Here is a 24,892-nt window from a genome sequence, read left to right as displayed (position 1 = left end):
TATTTTTATGGTCTGATGGGGTCCCAGAGCAAAATAGTTTGAGGACCCCTGATCTAGGTCCATTTAGGTCCCTACATCAACAGATTTTAGTCACAATCATTTTGACCTACAAAACCAAGCGTTTCATTGTGTAAATGGGAGCAGTTGTGCAAATACAGGCAATACCAATACTGAGTTTTTTATAAAGGCATACAACTTTTTTCTGGTTTGTTTCCGAACTCCTCATGGAAACATGTTTGACGGAGAAGAGAAAAAAAATTGTCAGCTCTTTTGTATTTTTATTTTCATTTTGTGAAACACTCACATTTTCTGCCCAGAATCTTCGTGCCAGGACTTGGTGGTTCAGCTAATAAAAAATAATTGCGCTTCTGATGATTTTTTTGTTTATCAAATTTTTTTTTTTTTTTTTTTTTTTTTAGGAATGTGTCCCTGAGAATCTGGAATTGAAGCTGAAGATATTTTCTGACATAGATCTCCACGTGGATGATTCAGCCGTAATAAGTAGCTCCACCTCCTGCCTCTCGCCCACAAAGATGTTTACTGGACTCCGACATGTTAGGAACTGCATCGTAGCACATCCGGTAAGTCCCAAACATTTTGGCTACTGTAGTTTGGTAGATTATCCCTGGTGATGGTATGTATTTCAGTAGTATTGTTGTGTTTAATGTGTCTGTCTGGGAGCCTACTGGATAATTATAGGTAGACTATTAGTTTTACTTGTATATGGCGTGCTTAATAAAAAAAAAGCTTTTCAGTAATTAGTGATAGTGTGTAATTAATTAATTTAGAGCAAACACGTAGAAGCCAACAGACAGTCTCAGACAGGGGTGATAGGAGCAGTGGCCATGGGACTACAGGTTGGATCTATTGTTTTTTGTAGTCCTTAAAATTGGACAATAGACTAAAAAATGCCAGCCAGCCGCTGGTTCTAGTCCAATAATGCTGAATTACACAAAATTGTGTGGTCCCTTATTCTGGTTTAATCAGACGGAGATGAATTTGACTCCGCTCCGATGTTTGAAGCCCTGCGCATGGTATATTATGCGCATGTGTAGCTCCCCTCTGCCAACGGCTTTGGCGATTTGCATAGTCGTCGAGCTGTTCACAGGGATCGGGGCGACCCGTGGGCAGATGGGCGGCATTTTACCGAGCCAACCAGAATAATCCCCTTGGTTTGCTAATGGACAAAGCCATGTGCACTGCAGGTGGGGCAGATGTACAAATAAAGCAGCCAGTATTTACCCTGCCCTGTATTTACACCGCCCATTGGAATACATTGGCTGGAGGGGTGTCTCCCGCAGGTTTTGGGAGAGCAGACAATTATTTTTAAGAGAACCCCAGCAATTCTTTTCTTTCTGATTTAAATTCTATCTATGTTTCGTCACTCATGGGCGCACCACCGGCCTTTTCAAATATATTTATGCATCTATGTATTTATGCCATATTATACCTACTGTGCACCTACCTACTCCTACCGCTAACCCTAGGATTACTCAGAATTACACAGAAGTAAGGTTCAGAGTCTGGGACACTGTAAGCGATGTCGCAGGACGAGAACTTCACATACTCAGATCTAAAACCATCGGACATGTGCATTAACATCGAGTTAGTGTACATCACTGACAGAGCTCACCTGACTACCAGAGAGCTTGCTTGCTTATGCATACCCATGAAATGGTGTTTCAACGGTGCCGATGTGCCAGCATTCATCTTACCAACCTTACTTGCCCTACTTTTCTATTGTCCTCTCCAGGAGAAGACCAGTAGGGCTCTGGGAACAGGTGGAATTCTCACGTCATTAGGCCCTGTTCCTCACGGTAAAGTGCCCCAATGTATTTGAATAGGGGGTGGGGCTTAAATGATGCACTTAACCTAGAATAGCGTCACTAGGCCCCGCCCCCTCCACACAGACTAAGTATTCTATTATATAGTTCATTAAGCCCATTTGAACGGGGTGGGGTGGAGGACTACCCCAAAAAATTGTGCTTCTCCTGTAGGTTTGTAGGCAATTGTGCATTAACTGCCACATTACTTGTGCCATAGGAAACCACCACTACTGTACATCATCTATTTGGATCTAGTGGGAGCCATTCCTGCTGCTTGTGACTGTTGTCTTTGGAAGCAAGTCATTGTTTTTATTTGTTATATGCAACATTAACATGTATTATACATGTTTGTGTAATCTCTCTAACTCATTGGCAAGCACAATTTAACAACCAGTAATTTATTGTGGTTTTGTGCCTTACAAGCTCCGCACGCCATAAAAACACAGTCATGTTCTATGAAATGGGCATGGTAGTGTTTCTGCTTAGTTACAAGTGATGGCATGTTTATTAAGCTCTCGTTTAAACATTAACAGCATACTTAAGAAAACGGATGAGGAGCAAAATGTGCTGTGATCCGTTGCACCCAATCACACGTTTGCTTTTTTACTGATTGGCTGCACTATCCAGGACAAAACCAGTATTCTGCACATGTTCAGTGCTTTGTAGTTCTGATTCCCAAAAGCAGAAGTCCTGTTGGTTGACAATGACATTAACAAGGACACTTTATCAGGGTTCAGCGGCAGCCAAGTGGCACTCATCCCCTCCTGTAGCTTACACCAAAAAGATGGGTCGCACTTAGGTTTTTTGAGCCCAGCTCCAAACCCAGGTGCGACCTAGATTTTGATCCCTTTTACACTTCTCTTCCGAGGGTCTCATCAGGCTGCAGGGTTGCTGGTTTGCAAAAGCATCTCCCCTATATGGAAAAGCTGAGCTAGTCTATTGTTTACTGCCATGATCTCATTTATAAGGAACTTTGGTCCTCATTCAGCACCGTAGTTTTGCAAAAGTTTGCAAACATGGGGGTGGCCACCCAGTAGATAGTGATGCTTCCTGACATGCCGGGTCCCTCCTTTCGATGTGATTCCAAAATCTTGTATTTACATTGCAAAATTTCATAGTAGGCAGGTGCTGGGTCGCCATATATTGACTCGCAGCGGCTGTTTGACATTCATTTATTTATTATTTATTAACCATTTCTTATATAGCGCACACATATTCCGCAACGCTTTACAGAATATTTGAACATTCACATCAGACATGCCAGCCTTGTCCGGACCGCGTCTCCTCCCCAACGCCATGTTGATGCCCCCAAATCGCAGCGATGTCACCCCTTTGCTGTCGCATTTTCCCGAATGTATAGTTTCAGGGCGTTAGCGCATGTGCAGATTAGCAAAAGTCAACTAATAGAGATTGGAGCTGAATTAGCGCCTCAGTTTTCTTCCGGGTGATTATTGATTGATATTTCCAATATGTTTAATTCGTTTTAACTTCTCTACCAATGCAATATAGAAATGATAGACTCAGTCACATTGGATGCCATCTGCAACACCACCAGTTGTCTATTTTAGAAACTTTAGTAAATCTTCCCTCAATATCAGTATTAGGGCCAGATGTACTAAGCCTTAAAAAAAGTGATACATTGGAGAGTGTTAATCCTGCAGCCAATCAGCTTCTACTTGTCATTTTTCAAACACAGCCTGTAACATGGCAGGTAGGAGCTGATTGGCTGGTGGTTAATCACTCTCTATTTCATCACTTTTCAAGCTTAGTACATCTGGCCCTTAGTATGTAGGATCTTCACTCCTCTCCATAAGAGCTGGAACAAAATAATGACACTTTAAAAAAAAAGCCTAATAATAATATGTAAATATTTTAAGTTTCAGGGGGAAATGTTGCAAACCTTGGGGAGATACCTAAGCCCCCAACTGCCATTTTATAGGCTGTTTGACAGTGGCTGATTGGATGGTACTTTCTCTGCTGTATTTATCTTGAAGGTTTGATCCATCTCTCCCTCATCAATCTTTAAATTGAAAATATTGTAGAGAACAAACCTAATTGTAGCATTTGTCATTCAGCAAAAGGAGAGAATTGAGATATTGAATATAATGAGGTATACAGTTCATAGGTACGAATGTAAAGATGAGCAATCACAAATTACCTGCAAAGCAATAATTGCCATCTTATTTTGTGCTCCAGGTGAATCCGCCGTATTATGTTCCCTTGGTGGAGCTGGTTCCCCACCCTCAGACGGGACCCGCCACAGTGGAGAGAACGTATGACCTCATGAAGAAAATTGGTCAGTCACCTGTGAAATTAATGAAGGAAACAGATGGGTTTGTGTTGAATCGGCTTCAGTATGCAGTGATTAGCGAGGCGTGGAGACTGATTCAGGTACGATGTGTGCACATTATACCCATAATAAGGCATCCTGTAATACAGTAAGCTATTTTATGGGGATAGTATCTGTGGAGGATATATGTATATGTATATACTGAAGTGAAGAAAGAATGGGCGGCACTCACGGATTTGAGTTAAAAAAAATAACTTTTAGTGCAGGTGTCCCGAAAACCGACGTTTCGAGGCTTCTTTGCCTCTTTTTCAAGGTGAAAAAGAGGCAAAGAAGCCTCGAAACGTCGGTTTTCGTGACACCTGCACTAAAAGTTGTTTTTTTTTATCTCAAATCCCTGAGTGACGCCCATTCTTTCTTCACTTCAGTACCTAACCCCTACAGGGAAGGCAACACGGTCCTTCACAGCAGCCATCCAGAGTGCCGACCGACCTCCGTATTTGTATATGTGTGTGTGTATGTGTGTGTATATATATATATATATATATATATATATATATATATATATATATATACACACACACACCATGGACATAGTTTAAAGATGGATGTACAGTAAACTTACGTTGTGGCTTTTGTGTCCAAGCTGTTTTTTTAAGTGTACATATACACTTACAGCTGTTTGTATCAAGGTTGCCCAGATGGGGGTTGGAGATGGTCACAGCCATGGAGTGTCAACTCAAGAAGTATCTAAAGATTGGGAGAGAGGAAGGGGGCAGTGGAAGCTTTGCAGAGGGGAAAAAGGACGGAGGGTTTATTGAGGGAGAGGATCCCAGGGGACATACCAGGAAGACTGGAGTTCAACAGAAGTGTATCTGGAAATTAATAAGGGAGACCCAAGTGCCCCATGCCGTAAATCTGTGATGTCATGTCATCCCATCTAAGGGCCAGTGCCGAATGCTCTGGAAAATAGAGCTCTGTCCAGAGCAACCTAATGACCACTGGCCGGAGGGTGCTGCTCCAGGCAGGGGTGTAATGTACTCTGTTGGCCCCAAAGCAAAATCTTGATTAGGGCCCCCCCATTCGGTTGTCACTATGATGACCTTAGGGGACAGGAGAGTCAGAGACATAAAGGCATTGGGGAGAGGAAATACAGGGGTCAGGGAGTGAGAGGGTTTCCTGGAAAAAGAGAGAATGACAGAGAGACAGGGTCTCAGGGTGAGAAGGGGGAGAGAGAAGGAATCAGGGATACGGTGTCAGGCATATGCAGGAGAAAGCAGGCTGTCACTTGCAGGGGCACGGTTGCAAGCACACACATAGGAAAGGTTTGGGGGGCTGTCGGCAGGCATGTGCAGGTCAGATAGGGGAATATTGTTCACAGAGGCTGAAATATGCTAAAAATAAAAAAACTCCCATGCCCCTCTCTGGTGCAATGCATACCTTCCTTCAGCTGCATCACACTGACTCACTGAAGTCTGGGCATGCTCACTGCAGAGGAATTGCTTCTGGGCTGCACAGGCAGCAGCCCATGGAAGCACTGTAGCTCTGGTGATGTGCACAGAATGGCTTCCTGCTGGAAAGCTATTGCTGTCATCGCTCCATGTACTGGCAGCCCAAATGGGGGAGGAATTTTCAGTCCCCTGTATGATGTACAGTAGCAGCTTCCAATAGGAAGCTACTACATGCTGAACTCCTCCCCACATGAGAGGAGGTCACACATGGAGCCTGGTGTTGTGACTCCTGACAGGAAAGACATGAGGACTGGGAGAGACACAGCCAGCCAGCAGAGAGCTCCAGAGGCAGATCCCGCCCAACCATACCCGCCCCCGCGGGTAGAATGCGCACCCTCTTGCGCAACCGCGCGCACGCGTCCATGAACGTGCGCACACACCGGAGCTCTGATGCTGGCTGTCTGTTTTACACTGGAAACCTCCTGGTTTTCACCAGAGGGGCTGCAGCCCAATAACAGGAGCCGCTGGTGAAAAGTATAAACTGAAGGTAAAAAACATCAGTGCAGAAAAATAAATAAAAGAATTATAGTATTGACAATCTGGAGAGTAAGATTAAAGGAGAGAGAGAGAAAGAGAGATAAAGTACCAACTAACCAAATTCTAATTGTTATTTTTTTTAAGTCTGCAAAAAAAAAATAACAATTACAAGCTGCATGGTACTTTATCTTTCTCCAAGGGTTACATCTCCCTAATGTCTTAAAGGAAAACCCTTTTAGAATAAAAACCAGACAGTCATTTGCTTTTTGCACTGAGGAATCTAATCTTGCTGGAGTGGACATGGTTTTGCAGCACATATTTCCCCATCACTAACAGAGCATTCTCCCCTTTACATGTAGTGTTAGATACAGTATCATCTGATATAAATTGTCTCTTGCAAACTAAATAAAGAAATGCTGGTGTTGTAATTTGTAAACAGCATTACACATATCCATCTTAAAATAGAACTCACAAGTGGATTAATCCTTTAAAAATAACAACGTATCACTTATCATTGTACGGCTGAGTTTTTAGCTTAGTAATTCTGGTTTCTTAACTCCTACTTCCTCCAGTCGAAGATAATGTATATGAGTCATACAGTATATGGTGCACCTTGTTTGTAAATTTCCTTGTGGCGCCTTTCCTTTGGCTAAACCAGGAAGGAATATATTACTGGGCAGAGGCGTAACTACACCATTGTGGGCCCCATAGCAAAATTTTGAAAGGGCCCCCCAGCACTTCACCCAAATGAGGACGGTGGGGTGGTGTGGATGTCAGAATAGCAATGGGGGATGGGTATGATACAGTAGAAGGTATATTAGGTCAGTGGAGGATTAAGCACGGGCAACAGGGGCGGTCGACCCGGGGCCCCCACACAAAAGGGGCCCCCACACCGGGGCTCCTTTCGCCCCCTGCTCCGCCCGGACGTCCGCCCACCCGCCCGCCTGTAGGTAGCCGACAGCCGGGCAGACTGTATGTGCGCTGCCTGGCTGTAGTCTCCCCCCGAACCGCCCGTCCGCCCGCACGCAGTACCTGTAATTGATGACAGCCGGGCAGACTGTATGTGAGCTGCCCGGCTGTAGTCTCCGGCAAGAGAATCTGTATTTTCATATCTCCCGCTGGACCGCCGGGCAGCTAATCAGGAGCGGCGGCATTGATAGCCGCTCCTGATTGGCTGCCGGTGGTCCATCAGGAGATCTGTGAAAATACAGATTCTCTTGCCAGGGACTACAGCCGGGCAGCGCACATACAGTCTGGGAATTACGGAAGTTGGGCCTATCCAATGGGATTCAGTATTGAATCCCGGCGGTCGGGATCCCGGCGTTCAGAATCCCGACGCCGGAATCCCGAAATGCCGACAAGGGGGGGACATGGATCGCCCCCCTTGCGGGCTCACTCCGCTCGCCACGCAGCGGGCACAAATTTATTCTCCCTCCAGGGGTGTCGTGGACACCCACGGAGGGAGAATGTGTCGGCATTTCGGCGGTCGGGATTCCGGCGTCGGGATTCTGAACGCCGGGATCCCGACCGCCGGGATTGTAACTGCATCCCACACAATGTACTGTACACTCAGCCTGTGCTGAGTTACGAGATATAATGTGCAGTATCACACCCATAAAGGGGCTTCTTCCACCAACCAATGGGCAGTTCCACTGGGCCCACACTGATAATGATTCCAGATGGTAAAGAAGCCACTACCCCCTTAACTCAGAGGCATGCCTACTTATTCAGCCCCTAAGGGGTAACTTTACTAAGATGGAAGGTTGTCCATAGCAACCAATCCAATTCTAATTCTTATTTATTTAGCACCTTCTATAAGATAGGAGATTTTGATTGGTTGATACCGGCAACCTCTCATCTTCAATAGAACGCCCATCTTAGTAAATTTAACCCTTAGCGAGTATTCAATCTCCTGCCGCTATTCACGAAGGGGAGCTGGCAGCGGGGCCCTATTCAATGCTGTCTTCCCCAACAGCGTTGAACAGGGATCTCGGCAGAACGTGCCCAACTTCACAAGCAGTCGGGCACTTTCTGCTGAGAACGGCCAAGAATTGTCGAGCTCCTGGCCGCAGCTCGCCTCTTCCCAACCGCAACTCGCGGCCACTCCCCCTTCTCGGCACTCGGCAGGATGGAAAATTTTATGGTACATCTGGAGGGCCATAGTTTGGACATGCCTGTATTAGGCTAAACATTTCTTATTGAGAAATTCAGAAGCCAATATTCATTGGAGTAACATTAGTTTATATGTCATCCTTAGGGTCAGTTATGTGGCGAGGGACAGGATTCTCTTCCGTTTGTACACATATGTTCTCATTGGCAGCCACACGCTCTGGTTTTGACTTTTTTACATTGACCATAAATAATTTGAATTGGTCCTGGACCACCAACCTGAAGCACCCCTGCAAGTGTCCTGGGGCACTCCCGGGTGCCACGGCACACAGTTTGGGAACCACTGCTCTATGCTATTAACACATGAACTGGCTGTTATAACATTCCTGTAAGGAAATTAACATGGAAGATAAAATATTTAAATATAAGCACAAGGTCTTGACTGATTTCCTCCTCCACTTTGTTGCTTTGCTATTTCCAAATAGGATGGAGTGATATCCCCGCGGGATGTGGACACTGTCATGTCAGAAGGTCTCGGGATGAGATATGCATTTCTTGGTCCCCTGGAAACTGCACATCTTAATGCAGAAGGTGAGATCTTGAATTAATAAGTTACATGTCAACCACATAATCTCAAAACAGCCAAGAACTCTTCTGGTGATTGCATCAGAGAGAGCAGATAGCTACAGTTTCAGGGTGGGGGACTATAGGCTGAGAGCAGAGGGACACTGGTTGATGGCAGGGAAACACTGGTTAAGGGTATTAAGTGGCTAGTGGATGGCATTAGTTGAGGGCAAAGGGCCAGGTTGATGGCAGGGGTGAGCTATAGTAGATGGCAGAGAACTACTTTTAGAAGGCAGGGGTGAGCTAGTAGAAGGCACGGTACTGCTGGTAGAAGCACAGGACTACTCGTAGAGGGCAAGGGCGAGCTAGCTGAATGCAGGAGGCAACTGGTAGAGGGCGGGGGACTGCTGGTAGAGGGCAGGGGACTGCTGGTAGAATGCACGGGACTGTTGGTAGAGGGCAGGGGACTGTTGGTAGAGGGCAGGGGACTGTTGGTAGAGGGCAGGGGACTGTTGGTAGAGGGCAGGGGACTGTTGGTAGAGGGCAGGGGACTGTTGGTAGAGGGCAGGGGACTGTTGGTAGAGGGCAGGGGACTGTTGGTAGAGGGCAGGGGACTGCTGGTAGAGGGCAGGGGACTGCTGGTAGAGGGCAGGGGACTGCTGGTAGAGGGCAGGGGACAGCTAGTAGAGGGCACGGGACTGCTAGTATAAGGCACGGAACTGCTGGTAAAAGGCACAGGACTACGGGTAGAGGGCAGGGGTGAGCTAGTAGAAGGCACGGGACTGCTGGTAGAAGGCAGGAGGCAACTGGTAGAGGGCAGAGGACGGCTGGTAGAGGGCGGGGGACTCCTGGTAGAGGGCGGGGGACTGCTGGTAGAATGCACGGGACTGCTGGTAGAAGGCACGGGACTGCTGGTAGAAGGCACGGGACTGCTGGTAGAAGGCACGGGACTGCTGGTAGAAGGCACGGGACTGCTGGTAGAAGGCACGGGACTGCTGGTAGCGAGCATGGGACTGCTGGTAGCGGGCACGGGACTGCTGGTAGCGGGCACGGGACTGCTGGTAGCGGGCACGGGACTGCTGGTAGAGGGCAGGGGACTGCAGGTAGAAGGCACAGGACTGCTGGTAGAAAGCGGCGGCACTGATCTTTTTCCAGTAGTTGAGCTGAGGGTTTTTATTCCCTTATTAAGATACTATAAACCATTTATGTGAGTTAACTGAACTGGTAATGAAGAGGAAACAGACATGAGTGTTACTGTACTTGCTGTTCACCACCCATTGTAAAATTACTGTGTATCATAGAGCTAGAGTAAAGCAGTGCAATGGATGGATGGATTTTATTGACTTGTATATAATTAGGAAATAGGAGCCTGCCCCTCAGTAAAATACATGACTATGATGACTACAAGATTGCATTATGCCATGCACTGTGTATATAAAACTTTGTACCACTCCTGAATATATGTACACGTCACAACCTTTTAAACAAAATTCAGTTAGCCGCGATGCCCACCTGCGCACATACAGTATGTGCTATATACACAGTGCCTGTAACTACTACTGTTCCTGCGCAACTGTGCGTTGTGAGCAAACGGTGGAAATGTTACCAATCACATCACAGCTATGGGAGTGTGATACATATGTATTGTATTGTACTGTAACTATTAGAAAAAAAGGGGGATAGTGACCGTGGTTCTGGGTGCAGAGCTGCCTTAAGATTACTCGATACCTGAATAGATATCACCTGATCTATACACAATATACAACAAAAAGGGGTAGAGGCGGGGGGAAATCGATCTGATCTATAAACCTAAATGTAGGTTGCACCTATAGATCACTTCGATTCCACCCCCTTTTTCTTGTTGTATATTGTACTGTAACTGTGTGTGCCCTGTGCCACTGCTGCTTTTTCCTACTGTGACCACAATTCCGAAACGGACACAGTGAGAAATTCCTGCGCATCCTCCGGGACCTTTGAGCTGAAAGGTGACTTGGACAGAATCCTGAAGACACAATAAACAGAACATTGAGTACACCAGACTCTGCTGAGATAGAAATCTGAGCGTTGAATAGACTGTAACGCTGTAGTCCAGAGAGAATAAAGGAAGAAAGAAGAAGCTGTGCTGTATTATAACATGATAGCAGTGTGAACAGATTCCAGTGCTGATGCTGTCTGTGTCCTACGTACAAGTCCCAGAACGTTTACTTCATGCTGTAACAAATACCACTGGGAATGACCATTTGTTACACACATATTGTAAGATCTAAACATTAAAGGTCTGTGTACAGTGATTAGGAAGCAAGTGATCGCCACCTTTTATGTAATCCCTGGTTCATGCACATCCTGGGCGTATGGAGGCGTTAACAGGTGGATAAGTCTCACCTTTTCTCTGAGGAAGTGCCTCCGCCCAAATCTTGGGATGGTCGTTTCTTCTCAAACCCTACTACTGTCAACTTTATCGTCCCAGCTCAGAGACAATGACTTTGGTTAATAAATTGGAGACCTCTCTATACGGGATAAGGTCGTTAGGTTGACACTATGAATGTCAGCATACATTACAGGTCGACATGGCTTAGATCGACATCTAAAACATGTCAACATGTCTAAGGTCGACAAGGTCTAAGGTCGACAAGAGCATTAGGTCAACAATGGGAAAATCAACAGTCAAAAGGGCGACATGAGTTTTTCGCGCGTTTTTTTTTTTTTAACCAACATGGGCCGACTGGCAGTATTCAGGGCCGGCGCCACCACTAGGCAAATCTAGGCATTTGCCTAGGCGCCGGCCACTGGAGGGCGGCATTTCACCCCCCCCCCCGTGCCGCGGGGGTACCTGTCCTGCGGCTGTGTATATAAAGCTTGCGGCGGCAGCGGGGGGTCCCTGCAGTCAAGAAATAACGAGCGCTATCTGCCTGGCTACGCGGAAGCGCTTCTGTTGTGGAAACACTGGCCGCACGCTGATTGGCTGAGATTCAGCCAATCAGCGTGCGCCGTGCGGCCAGTGTTTTCACAACAGAAGCGCTTCCGCGTAGCCAGGCGGATAGCGCTCGTTATTTCTTGACTGCAAGGCCCCCCCGCTGCCGCCGTAAGCTTTATATACACAGCCGCAGGACAGGTACACCCCCCCGCTTGGGAGATTTCTCGGCCGGATCCATCTGGATCTGGCGAAATCGTCCCAAAATCGGACAAGTGTATAGGCACCTTTAGAGTCCCAGTGCATTCACAGAAAACCGCTTCATCAGATGACTGGCGATACAGCCGGGACCCGGTAGACTCCGCTGGAGCTGCTGATGAGGTTGGAAGAAGGTAAGTCACTGCTGGGTCACCAGGGACAGGGCTATTTTTCAGCAGGCTCCAGCAGGAACTGTGGCCCTTATTCTAGTTCACTCTTTCTGACAAAATATTTCTTAGAGGGACAAAACCATGTGCACTGCAGGTGAGGCAGGTGTAAAACCCCACCCAAATCTAATTATCTCTGCACAAGTAACATCTGCCTCACCTGCAGTGCACATGGTTTTGTCAGAAGGAGTGCACTAGAATAAGGGCCTCGGTTCCTGCTGGAGCCTGCTGAAAAATAGCCCTGACCATGGATGATATGTTTACATTCTATCGACATTTTATCATGGCTACATTATGAATATTGACGTTATGAATGTCAGCATATCATACCACATCCCCCTGAAAACTGGAGACCGTTTTGAAAATGTACATTTACCGCATTTCTCCTTTAGTGCATCCCGCCCCTTATCTGCCAGCCACAGTAACATGGTGATAAAGTCATTATTAAACTTTTTTTTTCTTCTTCATAATTTTGTATTTAATAACTATGTATAGTACATTGATGTGACGTTTACCCAAATCAAAACCATATTTGTGACTTGTCATTGGTGGCTGAGGTGCTATAATCAGGATTCACGCGCTTTGATCTGTTTCAGGGTTCAAGAGTTACTGTGAGCGCTATGGAGAAGGCATACAGAGGGTCCTGGACACTTTCGGACCAGTGCCAAATTTTAGTGGTGAAGTTGCTGAACAGATTGACCAGGTATCTATGAGGCTTGTTGATCTGGATTAATGAGTACATGTGCTATGGGTTAAATCTTTTGAATGTTCCCATTTTATTCACATAATGTAAATACTAAGCGATAAGTGTATACAATTCAGGTTGTCAGAATTTCAGTAGTGGACATATCTGCTGAGTGGAAATTCAGGCTTTACACTGCGGCCGATCTTTCATAAAATACCTGAACAGACTTCTGGTGGTAAAGTTACTACAGGATGTTTTGGGGTTTTTGGCCATTTGACCGTAGTATTTGCAAACCAACCATTTACTACAGTGGTCCCATGTTTCTCCCGTCTCTACATATCCCAGCAAGGCTACCCCAGCATGAACCACAAATACAAGCATGAATGGACACTTTAGTCCACCTGTAAACAAATAAAATATAGGCAGGACACACACCCTATGTTGTAATAATTTATTCAATCAAATAATCCCCCCCCCCCCCCCAACACCCTTTATTTTCAAGTTTATTACTTTATCTTTGCAATTAAAAAAAAACTTGCCTCTTACACAGCCCCAGTGCGATGGGTAGGGTCATTCCCAGCCAATCTCCATAAAAATGAATGGGGACTTGCTGATTGGCTGGGAGGACTGCTCTCAGCAAATCAACACATCTCCTTTCATTTCAATGTAGAGTGGCTAGCCTAGGCTCAGATGTCCAGGGCTGTTATGGATATAAGGGGTGGGGGGGGGGGCACTAATGCAGGTGGATTAATGGTGCGGGCATCGTTGGTATTAGAATACAGGGATTCACAACAAGAACCACAACATTTTCAAAATGTACCCTGGTAATTCAATTTTTGCAGAAAGGCATAAATCACAGATGGAAAATACAATAACAAGATGAATACAAATCGCAGTTGCAATTGAAGGTACAATGTAAACAATACAGTGAGAACCAGTATGAAAGGCATAATCATAAGAGGGTATACCCAGTAGAAGGCTCATGGGCTCTCAAGGAACATCGTGGCTCCTTCTCCATCGGTGACAATTCTATGCCATTTAAACCCTTTTACCAAAAGAGTAAGGTGTGCCCAGACTTTCCACCTCATAAGCATAATGAATGACATAGTGTACAATTATATGTAGGAGGGGTGGAAGGGCATTTCCATTTTTGCCCATGATAAATTAGTTTGATTTTATAGCTAATTATGTCAAAAAGTTTCTTAGTTTCTTGTTATTTGCACTAGTTGCACACAGCACTAGATCACTGCCTCTCACCAGAAGGCAGCAGTAGGAGGGCACATCTAAATAATGCTGTCAGTCCAGTAAGTACCAGTGCATGGAAGCTAGAAGTCACATGGGGGTTCTGGAATTTGCCTGAAGAGAATAGTTTTTAAATTGACAGTTTGGTGGCTAGAAGAAAGATTTCTTGTGGGCAGTAGGCATTCCCCAGAGTGGGGGCATCCAGTAAAAGTTATGTATCTTTAAATTGGAGCAGCGTGTGGATGAGACACCCATACTGTATCTTGGGGCAGAACGGAGGGGTCGAGTTGGGAAATATGCAGAAATGCGCATGCACAATGCAAAAACATCAACCCCGTGATAACGTGCGCGGGCCTGCGAACGGACCAGAATAAGGTCTTTTATGTTTTTCATGGTGTACAGTTATTATAGGTGAGTGTACATTTGTTATATGTCAGACACCTGGCGCCACCTCCCACCGAGTGTTGATGAACTTCACCAACTCATATTCTTAAATGACAGCTTCTATTCCAATCCTGGCCGGATCCAAAGATGGGCGACAGGGGTGGTTTTCCCACATCTCCCCCTGAATAGCAGATGCTGCTGGTTCTGAAATTGTAGCATAGTAGGATTTAGCGGTGTCTCCGATTTCCCCACTACACAGCCGCTGCCAACGCCGCCTGTTGAGGTGCTGCTGAAGTCACTGTCAGCTTCTCGCGGGATTTCAAAGTCACTGCTGCGGCTGTCGGCGTTTCTGTGACGTCCAGGACAGGGGCATTTCAAGAGAGGAGGAAGCCTGTGTGGAACCTCCTCTGACCGGGCCCTCTACTTTCTGTAGCAGGGTCTGAGCATTAGAGCACTCAGGCCCTACTAGGCATGAGCTGATCTCTGTAAAAGTGGTGCGGTGACTATTTTTCCTGCAATTTCCGCAATAGCAGTAGTATGGAGTCTGAGCACTAAGAGCGCTCAGACTCTACTGCACATGCGCAGATCGCCATAAATAAAAAGTCAGGCAATTTCTGCAGCACTGCTACCTCAAACATTGGATTCCACATGGTATTTAAAAAATGGGTGCAATGTGTGTGTGTGGTGTGGGCCCCCCCTGGGACTCAGGGGCCCCTGTGCACTGCGCACACTGCACCCATTATAGATACGCCACTGGTCCAGAAGAGTGAGGCGGTGCCAGCAGTGTGTGATTGCTGGGATTGAGTCCCATTTTCTCCTTGTTTTTGTTCAGTTATTACTTATTTGTAATCTGATTTATCCCCCCAAAATGGCTAATTTATTGTTTTTCCCTATATATTTTAGCAGCATGCCACTATCACACCATCTGAATACTAATCTGCTGTGAAAAGAAGCAGTTACAGTAGATTTTTAAGCCATTAGCATGTATTTTTGTGATGTATGCACAAGTTGATTAGAGTTTAATGGGGCGTACACACTGTTCGATTTGGACATGTTTTTTCGATTCAATTTTGTTGCCCCACCCCCATTGTAAAATGCCATGGATCACAGATTCAAACAGCCCTTTTAGGATGAACCTATGAGTTTGCTTGTAATCAGTGACATCACTGTGTCACTTGAGTGTCACTGGTTTCTAGGGAATTGATACACTTTCTCTAACCTGCCTGTTGCATCATACTATATACCATATGCCTGAGTACTGCGATAGATGCACAGTAGCTGGGATTACATCTGTATGAAACAGATTTTTGGAACAATTTAACAAGAGATGATTCAATCCATATTTCTTCTTGCAGGCACTGTGGGATGACCAACCCGATAAAAATGATCAGCTGAAGGCACGGAGAGAGTGGAGAGACGCTTGTCTGAGTCACCTGGCGAAGCTGAAGCGAGATATTAAGAGGAATTAATTGTGTGTTTGACAAATTTAATCATCTAGATGCATTCAGTGCACAGTTTTTACTAATCCCCAGCCTTTTGGCATTAACCAATCCAGTCGCTGCCAATAGGCATTGCAGTAGCTTCTATTACACCAAAATCGTAATCTTCTATTTCTCAGCTCCAGCGGTTATTTCATTATGGGAAGCAAATAACCTTTATGGAAGCGTGTGTATGGATTTCTCACCTGATCATGCTCTAGTCTAGTTTATAAGAAGCAGCTCATGGTTACTACTGATTTATCCTCAGCTAACACTAAACTCAAAGTATTTGCATTTTACAGTTTGAAATTTCTCTTAAACAGAAATTGTTCAGTAAATGAATCTACACTTTCGCTCGTCAACCAATCAGATTCTATCTTTCAACGGTTTGGCAGAACAGATGATTTGAGGTTGTGCAATACAGCCACAAGGCAGTTAAGTCATGAGACCAGAACGGGCAGCCAAACTATGTGGACTGTCATTTTAAAAGAAAGGGTTTCAAAACGTTTAACTGTGCATGCATTAAACTGTACTTAAACATAGAGGGCCTGATTCTGGTTTGGTAAGTAAGAAAGAGCAGGGAATTGTGTACCAGGACAAACGATATTACTATGTAAATGAGGCAAGTACATGCAATTTTTGCATGCAGGGTAAATACAGGCTGCTTTTGCATGCAGCGCCACAAATACTGGACAGCGGTATATTTATGCTGCAATTTAGATTTGAGTTTGGACATCTCACATCTTCATCTATTTGTATATGTTACATCTGCACAGTTACTTGCTCTTTTAACTTTATTCCCAAATCAGAATGAGGCCCAGGGAACGCAGCAATTTTGTGTGGTAAACGAATATTCGAGAGGTGAGATTCCATCCTATTAGTTCACTAGGAGCTAATGAAATTACTGAGGCATGAGTATTCAGTGCCTCTATATTCTCACTAGTATCTCATAAAGGACCTTATTCTGATTGACACGCAAGGCTGTGAATTTTGCAGCCTTGCGAGTCCATCAGGCGCCTGCCGCCCAAACCCCCCCCCACGTACGCACGACCCCCTGCACGTCTAAGAATGGGCGATTTACATAATCATCCATTCGTAGACGGGGGGAAATCATTCACTGGTCGGTGACCATGAAATGATTTCTCCAGCGCTCGCAGTTCAGAGACACCTATATGGTGACTAACCTGCGGGCGCCTTATGCGAGGACAGGGCGGGCAGCTGACGTCTGGTTAAGTCAGCTGCCTGCCACCCGCACCCGCGTCACCGCCTCCTTACCATGGGAAAGCCCAGTGTTCTCATGGGAACGCCCATGAAGCGCTGGGCTTTCCGCCACCCCCCGCCCTTCTCCGCCCTCTGCGTAGGGTGCGTGCACCCGCTGAACAGACAGCACACCATCGGTCCTCCGTGCGAATGTGCGGAGGACCGAATAAATCAGAATAAGGTCCAAAGTGCAAGTCTGAATTTGAAAGATCAATTTCTGGCTCAATAGTACATATCAATACTACCTACCTAACATATGCCCTATAATACTAAGTTTAATTGTTAGGTCTTTATTTGAAGAGATGAACAAAGAGCCCAATAAATGAGGTACACTTTCAGGATTCTTTATATTGGGATCCACAATCTATTCCAGTTTACAAAGTTAATTGGTGCTTGGTAAAAGGTGCTTAATTGAATAGGTATCTAATAAACGGGTATTTTCTGAATGGTTATGAATTTTTTTTTACTGTCCTAATAAAAAGGGATCCGATTATATACATGTGTCCTCGATTATTTCTCAGCTTCATGTATCACTGCGGTCTTACTGTACGGAAACTAATTCGTTATCCTAAGCCACTCCTGACGGATGGTCCATCTGAGAACGAGCCATAAAGTTACATTTGTTTTTCACTCTATATAGACAACCATAATTATAAATCTAAATCTCACTTTCTCTCCAATTGTGACCCTCGGATATCAGGCTTCTTTTGAGACTGCACTCACTGAGGATCACTCACAAAAGTGATCTGTGACCTTCATACAGCAAAGGCTAATTGTCTCACTTCCATACTCATCCTTCAGGATCTCTCCCTTTTATCCTACACACCCGTCACCACCACAAGACCATTCTTCTTCTCACATACAGTACCACCTATCAAACTGCATGACAGAGCACCATATGAGGGCATGGACCTGTATACAGACAGACAGTAGGGGGGATAGAGTGATGGTGAGTGGGATAATAGAGGGACAGACTGGAAAGGGCATAGAGTAGATAGACAGGAGGGAGCATAGAGGGACAAAGAGGAGGGAGCATAGAGGGATAGACTGGAAAGGGCATAGAGTAGACAGACAGGAGGGAGCATAGAGGGACAAAGGGGAGGGAGCATAGAGGGACGCACAGGAAAAGGCATAGATGGACGGAGGGGAGCATAGAGGGATGGACAAGAGGGAACATAGAGGAATGGATGGGAGAGAGCATAAAGGAACTAATGGAAGGGAGCACAGAGGGATGGATGGGAGGAAGCATAGAGGAACAGATGGGAAAGGGTATAGAGGGACACACAGGAAAAGGCATAGATGGACGGAGGGGAGCAAAGAGGTGTAACCGGAGTTACTCTTGCTAGATTTTGAATAACTGTAATGTGCCTCCACCCAAGCCTCAAAGGTTATGTTCCTCAAGAGTAGGCTTGGGACAATCCCCTGAGGTCAATTAATATGCAATGCTAATCGTTATAGTAGGTAGCATGTAACAACATTTTCATTAGTATATGAATTAGACAGGTAATGATGAATAAATAAGGTTTTATTTTCTCAGGAACCCTTCTTATGCTGGCCACACATCAGACCAGCTTGCCTCCAACTATCCAACTAGTTGCTTGGATGGAATAAAAACCGGGAACTGGATAGGAGAAAATGTAATTTGTAATTAAGTCATTTGTTTCCCAAATCGGAAAAGAGACAACAACTGTGAACTGTCACTCAGACAATGTACTGTAGTTGGACCTATTTGATTTAAATAATTTCACTGAATGTTTTTGTCCATTTCCCTGAGTTTGTGAGCAAATTGCTTATTGGCATTTGCCTCCATACAGTACCAGATTTTCAGTCCAACCAACCAACTAGTTGGATGGTTGGAGGAAAGTTGGTCTGATGTTTGGCCAGCATTACTCCCTTAAATGAAATCTCCATTTATCCAACTTCAAAGCAGCAGTCCACATCCAACCTGTTAATTGCAATTCCCAGTCATATTTCTCAGGTTCTCTCAGACTTAGTTTTTCTAAGAGTATATTCCAAAAGCAGGGACTCTCCCCTTTCTGTTGACACTAGCGGCTTGTCTTTATCTTGCCCAGAACCAGAGATATCAGCCTTCCAGCAGCTGGTCCCTGCTCCAGCTCCAAACATCTGGTGTACAGCTTTATATTTTTGTCAATGGATTGCTCTGGCTCCTGATCTCTGATCCCCAAGTCCCCAGCACCTCCTGAAAGTTGGGACTCTAGGTTCATATACTATTGAAGGCTAAGAAATCTATTTCCAGATAATGGTGATATCTGCAGTCAAACAAGCTGCACTTCCACCGGAAAATGATGAATATTAAGCCCACTCCATTATCCAACCTTCCCCTGCATATAAAACACCCCATACCTCCTTGGAAGTCATTTACAAGGGACCCTTCATTCAGCTCAGTGCCCCCTTCCACACATTAGTGTTCTCCCTCACACCACCTGGGCAGTAAAGGGGTAATTAGCAGAAGTTACTGATCCAGGTCCTACATGTTGAATGGAAGATAGAGCACCCCCTGCCACCCGTAGGACATCAAAGCTGCTGCTGATAGCACCCCACCCCCACCCCTAGGAGGGGAGAATGGGTAAGGGCCCCAGTGCAATGCTTTACCCAGGGGCCCACACTGCTGTTAAGACGGCCCTGTCTCCCTGAGGTAGTTCAGTTAGTGAGGGGAGTCCTGTGACAGGGTGCTGCTCTATGTGGTAATTAGGAGTCCTGTGACAGGGTGCTGCTCTATGTGGTAATTAGGAGTCCTGTGACAGGGTGCTGCTCTATGTGGTAATTAGGAGTCCTGTGACAGGGTGCTGCTCTATGTGGTAATTGGGGAGTCCTGTGACAGGGTGCTGCTCTATGTGGTAATTGGGGAGTCCTGTGACAGGGTGCTGCTCTATGTGGTAATTGGGGAGTCCTGTGACAGGGTGCTGCTCTATGTGGTAATTGGGAGTCCTGTGACAGGGTGCTGCTCTATGTGGTAATTGGGAGTCCTGTGACAGGGTGCTGCTCTATGTGGTAATTGGGAGTCCTGTGACAGGGTGCTGCTCTATGTGGTAATTGGGAGTCCTGTGACAGGGTGCTGCTCTATGTGGTAATTGGGAGTCCTGTGACAGGGTGCTGCTCTATGTGGTAATTGGGGAGTCCTGTGACAGGGTGCTGCTCTATGTGGTAATTGGGAGTCCTGTGACAGGGTGCTTCTCTATGTGGTAATTGGGAGTCCTGTGACAGGGTGCTGCTCTATGTGGTAATTGGGAGTCCTGTGACAGGGTGCTGCTCTATGTGGTAATTGGGGAGTCCTGTGACAGGGTGCTGCTCTATGTGGTAATTGGGAGTCCTGTGACAGGGTGCTTCTCTATGTGGTAATTGGGAGTCCTGTGACAGGGTGCTCCTCTATGTGGTAATTGGGGAATCCTGTGACAGGGTGCTGCTCTATGTGGTAATTGGGGAGTACTGTGACAGGGTGCTGCTCTATGTGGTAATTGGGAGTCCTGTGACAGGGTGCTGCTCTATGTGGTAATTGGGAGTCCTGTGTCAGGGTGCTGCTTTATGTGGTAATTGGGAGTCCTGTGACAGGGTGCTGCTCTATGTGGTAATTGGGGAGTCCTGTGACAGGGTGCTGCTCTATGTGGTAATTGGGAGTCCTGTGACAGGGTGCTGCTCTATGTGGTAATTGGGAGTCCTGTGTCAGGGTGCTGCTCTATGTGGTAATTGGGAGTCCTGTGACAGGGTACTTCTCTATGTGGTAATTGGGAGTCCTGTGACAGGGTGCTGCTCTATGTGGTAATTGGGGAGTCCTGTGACAGGGTGCTGCTCTATGTGGTAATTGGGAGTCCTGTGTCAGGGTGCTGCTCTATGTGGTAATTTGGGGAGTTCTGTGACAGGGTGCTGCTCTATGTGGTAATTAGGGAGTCCTGTGACAGGGTGCTGCTCTATGTGGTAATTGGGAGTCCTGTGTCAGGGTGCTGCTCTATGTGGTAATTTGGGGAGTTCTGTGACAGGGTGCTGCTCTATGTGGTAATTAGGGAGTCCTGTGATAGGGTGCTGCTCTATGTGGTAATTAGGAGTCCTGTGACAGGGTGCTGCTCTATGTGGTAATTTGGGGAGTTCTGTGACAGGGTGCTGCTCTATGTGGTAATTGGGGAGTTCTGTGACAGGGTGCTGCTCTATGTGGTAATTAGGAGTCTGTATAGACAGAATGGATGACTTGTTGATGAAGGAAACAGCGCTTTGGACTGCTGATAACACCTTACCCAATGTGATTTGTGGTGAGGGTTACCTTAATGTCCTTTTGTTACCTCAGGATATTCCCTCTGCGGCAGCTACACCGATAGTATATTGTCCAAACTCTGTCTTACTACCTCAGTCACCTTCTACTGGTCCGGATAAAGAATTCAGGACTGGTCAGCTGCTTGCATCAGGCAGGGAAAGGGTACAGAGCAGGACCTCCTAATCAGCTGGATACAGGTCACTGCCTCCCTTTCACCAGGCTGTTGTACTTCCACACAGGATGGTTCCTCACCTCTATTCTCTCCTTTCTCTAGTGCCAGTCACAAACAGGGCTGCCTTCACTGCACACCGTAGCCTGTCAGTCCCTCACTATGCTGCTCTGAGCACAGCATCTATTCTCGTATGAAAATGAGGTTGCGGCTAATTAGCATAAGCCACGCCCTCATTTGCATACACCCCGCCCCTTTTCGGGCGCTCGCATGGCTTCGCCGCGCAAGTGTCCCTATTTCTTCATCACAGAAGTTGGGAGGAATGGGAGAGCCTAAGACTCAGATGTTTGCCGCCCAGCACTCACTCCATCAGGGAGCCTTGAAAAGGCACACAGTCCCAGATCCCACCTCTGCCAATGGTGCATTGGCTCCTAACAAGCCTTTAATGTTATTAATTGAAGCACCAACCAGTCACATAGTGCCCTTTGTTTAACAGGAAAATTCCTATAACAATTATTAAACAATTTAAATATTCCTGTATCCACCACTATGTGAATACCTCCTTTGCCCATATTTACATATAATTGATATATTTTCTGAATGTAAACCTAACAGGTGGATAAATGCAATTAACTGGTTACAGAGGGATGGCCGAGAGGGAACATAGAGGGACGGATGGGAGAGAGCATAAAGGGACTAATGGAAGGGAGCATAGAGCAATGGACAGGAGGGTGCATAGAGGGACAGTGGGGAAAGGGCATAGAGGGAATAACGGGAGGGAACATACAGAGGGGAAAGGGCATAGAGGACAGACTGAAGGGAGCATAGGGGGACGGACAGGAGGGTACATAGAGGGACGTGGGGAAAGGGCATAGCGTTACAGATGGGAGGGAGCATAACGAGACGGATGGATGGCAGAGTCAATTTAAAAATAAACTGGGAAAGCAGGTGCAGAGGCAGGAGCTACTCCCAAATCGATGGGAGAGTCCTATTTTCCCCACTGTGTGCTCCCGGCCATCTGTTCTCTCTGTGGCCTGTGACCACTCCCCCTCGGACAGGCTCCCACCGCTGCCTTACAAACGACAAACAAAAATTAAAGCAGTGCCGCAATAGATTGGATAAGTGATACGGATAATTATGCAACTGTATCACTAGTACAATCATTTTGTCCAGGGATACCATTAAATAGTCTGTTGCATATGAAGTCATCTAAGTTTCCAATTAATATTTTAGATAACCCTTTATTGTCCTCTACCTGCACTGCATGGAGAACTGCTCGCACTAGGCTGGTGCTTTCCCTGTTTAACTCCATATTTCTTTTGGTTCATTATAATATAAAAAAATCAGGAACCTTTGGTACAGAATAAAAAAATTGGGTACTTATGTAGTATCTGGGCTGCCGATTTTTTTATTGTATGCCTTAACTTAAGGCATACAATCAGATGCGATGTGATGCGATATCGCATCGCATCGCATACGACCATATCGCATGCGATGCGATGGACCCGATTTCAAAATCGGCAGCCCAGTTAGTACATAAGTACCAAAAATTGCCCATGATTGGGAAAAGGGGAGTATTAGATCAATAGTGGATGTCCTGGACAGAGAGAATTTGTCGATGCTCCCATATGAGAACTTAAAAGAGCAGGGCCGGCGCCACCACTAGGCAGCTTCGGGCATTTGCCTAGGGCGCCGGCCACTGGAGGGCGGTACCGAGCTGCATGATAGATGCTGCCGGCCGCGCGAGGAGCAGGATGGACGCACCTGCCAGAGGAACAGGAAGAAAGTAGCAGCCTATCATTCATCCCAGCCTGCAGGAAAGAGCAGGTGAGTCTGCAAAACCCCAGCTCCCTCCCCCCCCCCCCCACACCTGGTCAGTATCATCGGCGGGTGGCAGGGCAGCACCCGCATAACACCCCCCCCCCCCCCCTGTTCAGTGCCAACCCGTGGATTTGGTCAGCGCCGCAGCGACAACTGTCTCTGTATTATTTAAGAAAACCTGTTTCCGCGGTTTTCGGCACCCCGCGGCGCCATAACAAAGCTGGGGCATCCATCAGAGAGCAGCTGCCCGCCCAGCCTTCCCTCTCCACCCGCAGAACCCACGGAGAGCAGCGCTTCCCTGTCAGCCCCCCACACCAACAGTTGAAAGCTTCTCAGTGTTGTGGAAGTATGGCACTTGCAGCAGTGGCTGCCTGGGGGGAGGGGGTTATAATCCATTTATTTATGACAGACCCCGTGTATGGCTGTGTGTATGTATATATATATATATATATATACACATACATACATACACTGTAGATATATATCTATCTATGTATCTATATGTATGTATATATATATAAAATAAAAATGTATTTTGCAGAATTTTGTTTGAAAGTGGTACTTTGCTAAGTATATATATCTATATATCTATAGATATATATATATATATTCTCTCATGTCTGCGCTATATAAGAAACTGTAAATAAATAATACCTCTTTCCTAAGGGTTAGTGTGGGGGGGGGGAGTTTGCAGATGCTTTGCCTAGGGTGCCAAAAACCCTTGCACCGGCCCTGTAAAAGAGAAATATATTGACGTTAATATTTCCAAGTTTAGTTATTATGAATTGAGAAGTTATGTAAATAGTATAACGACCCAATTAACAAATAAAGAACCAACAGGGGGGTTAGAGGTGATGACATGTAATACTAAGAATAGAAGATGCATCACATCCTCCTCATATTCACAGATTAAAAGACAATTACAAGTAGAAAATACACAGACAGCTTTGGTAAAACGGAACATAGATTTTCCTGAACTGTCTTTACAATCAGTATGGTCTGCATTTGTCCGTATAAATAAGAACTTAGTAGCAGCTTCATATATGGAAATGCAATACAAATTTCTCCATAGGGCATATTATACACCTAAAAGAAGGTTTCAAATGGGAGCGTCGGAGAATACAAATTGTTTTAAATGTACAAACCCAGGAGCAGATCTCTATCATTGCATGAGGAGTTGTCCGGAAGTCCAAACATTTTGGAGGACGGTGGCTACATATGTACAAAACACTTACAACATCAGTGTAGAGTTAAACCCGGAATGGGCGTTATCCGTAATGGATATAAATACAACCTCTGTACAGAATAAACTTTCCCAGGGAGAACGTTTACTGGCAGCTAAAATAGATGCAGCAACATGTAAAACTATTCTATCCCAATGGATGACTGACACATTAGTAATTTTCTTATTAACACCTATAATATCGTTCTTATACCAGATTGATTGGATAGAAATGTCCAAAGACAAAGATAAAAAAG

General features: G+C 45.8%; 1 protein-coding gene across 1 annotated transcript in view; it reads left to right on the top strand.

The window, feature by feature from the left end:
* The window catches only part of CRYL1 (crystallin lambda 1), a 69,455-nt gene extending 51,801 nt beyond the window's left edge, over positions 1 to 17,654 (top strand). Inside the window, exons 4-8 of the mRNA XM_083169940.1 lie at positions 420 to 581; positions 4,023 to 4,217; positions 8,696 to 8,801; positions 12,707 to 12,813; positions 15,777 to 17,654. Of these exons, the coding sequence (XP_083026066.1) occupies positions 420 to 581; positions 4,023 to 4,217; positions 8,696 to 8,801; positions 12,707 to 12,813; positions 15,777 to 15,890 (684 nt within the window). The 3' untranslated portion in view covers positions 15,891 to 17,654. The remainder of the gene's footprint in view (positions 1 to 419; positions 582 to 4,022; positions 4,218 to 8,695; positions 8,802 to 12,706; positions 12,814 to 15,776) is intronic.
* The last annotated feature ends 7,238 nt before the right edge of the window (positions 17,655 to 24,892 follow it).

The sequence above is a fragment of the Crinia signifera genome, chromosome 2, assembly GCF_055691185.1.
Source record: "Crinia signifera chromosome 2, ASM5569118v1, whole genome shotgun sequence".
NCBI classification, from domain to species: Eukaryota; Metazoa; Chordata; class Amphibia; order Anura; family Myobatrachidae; genus Crinia; species Crinia signifera.
This window is presented reverse-complemented; position numbering and strand designations above follow the sequence as displayed.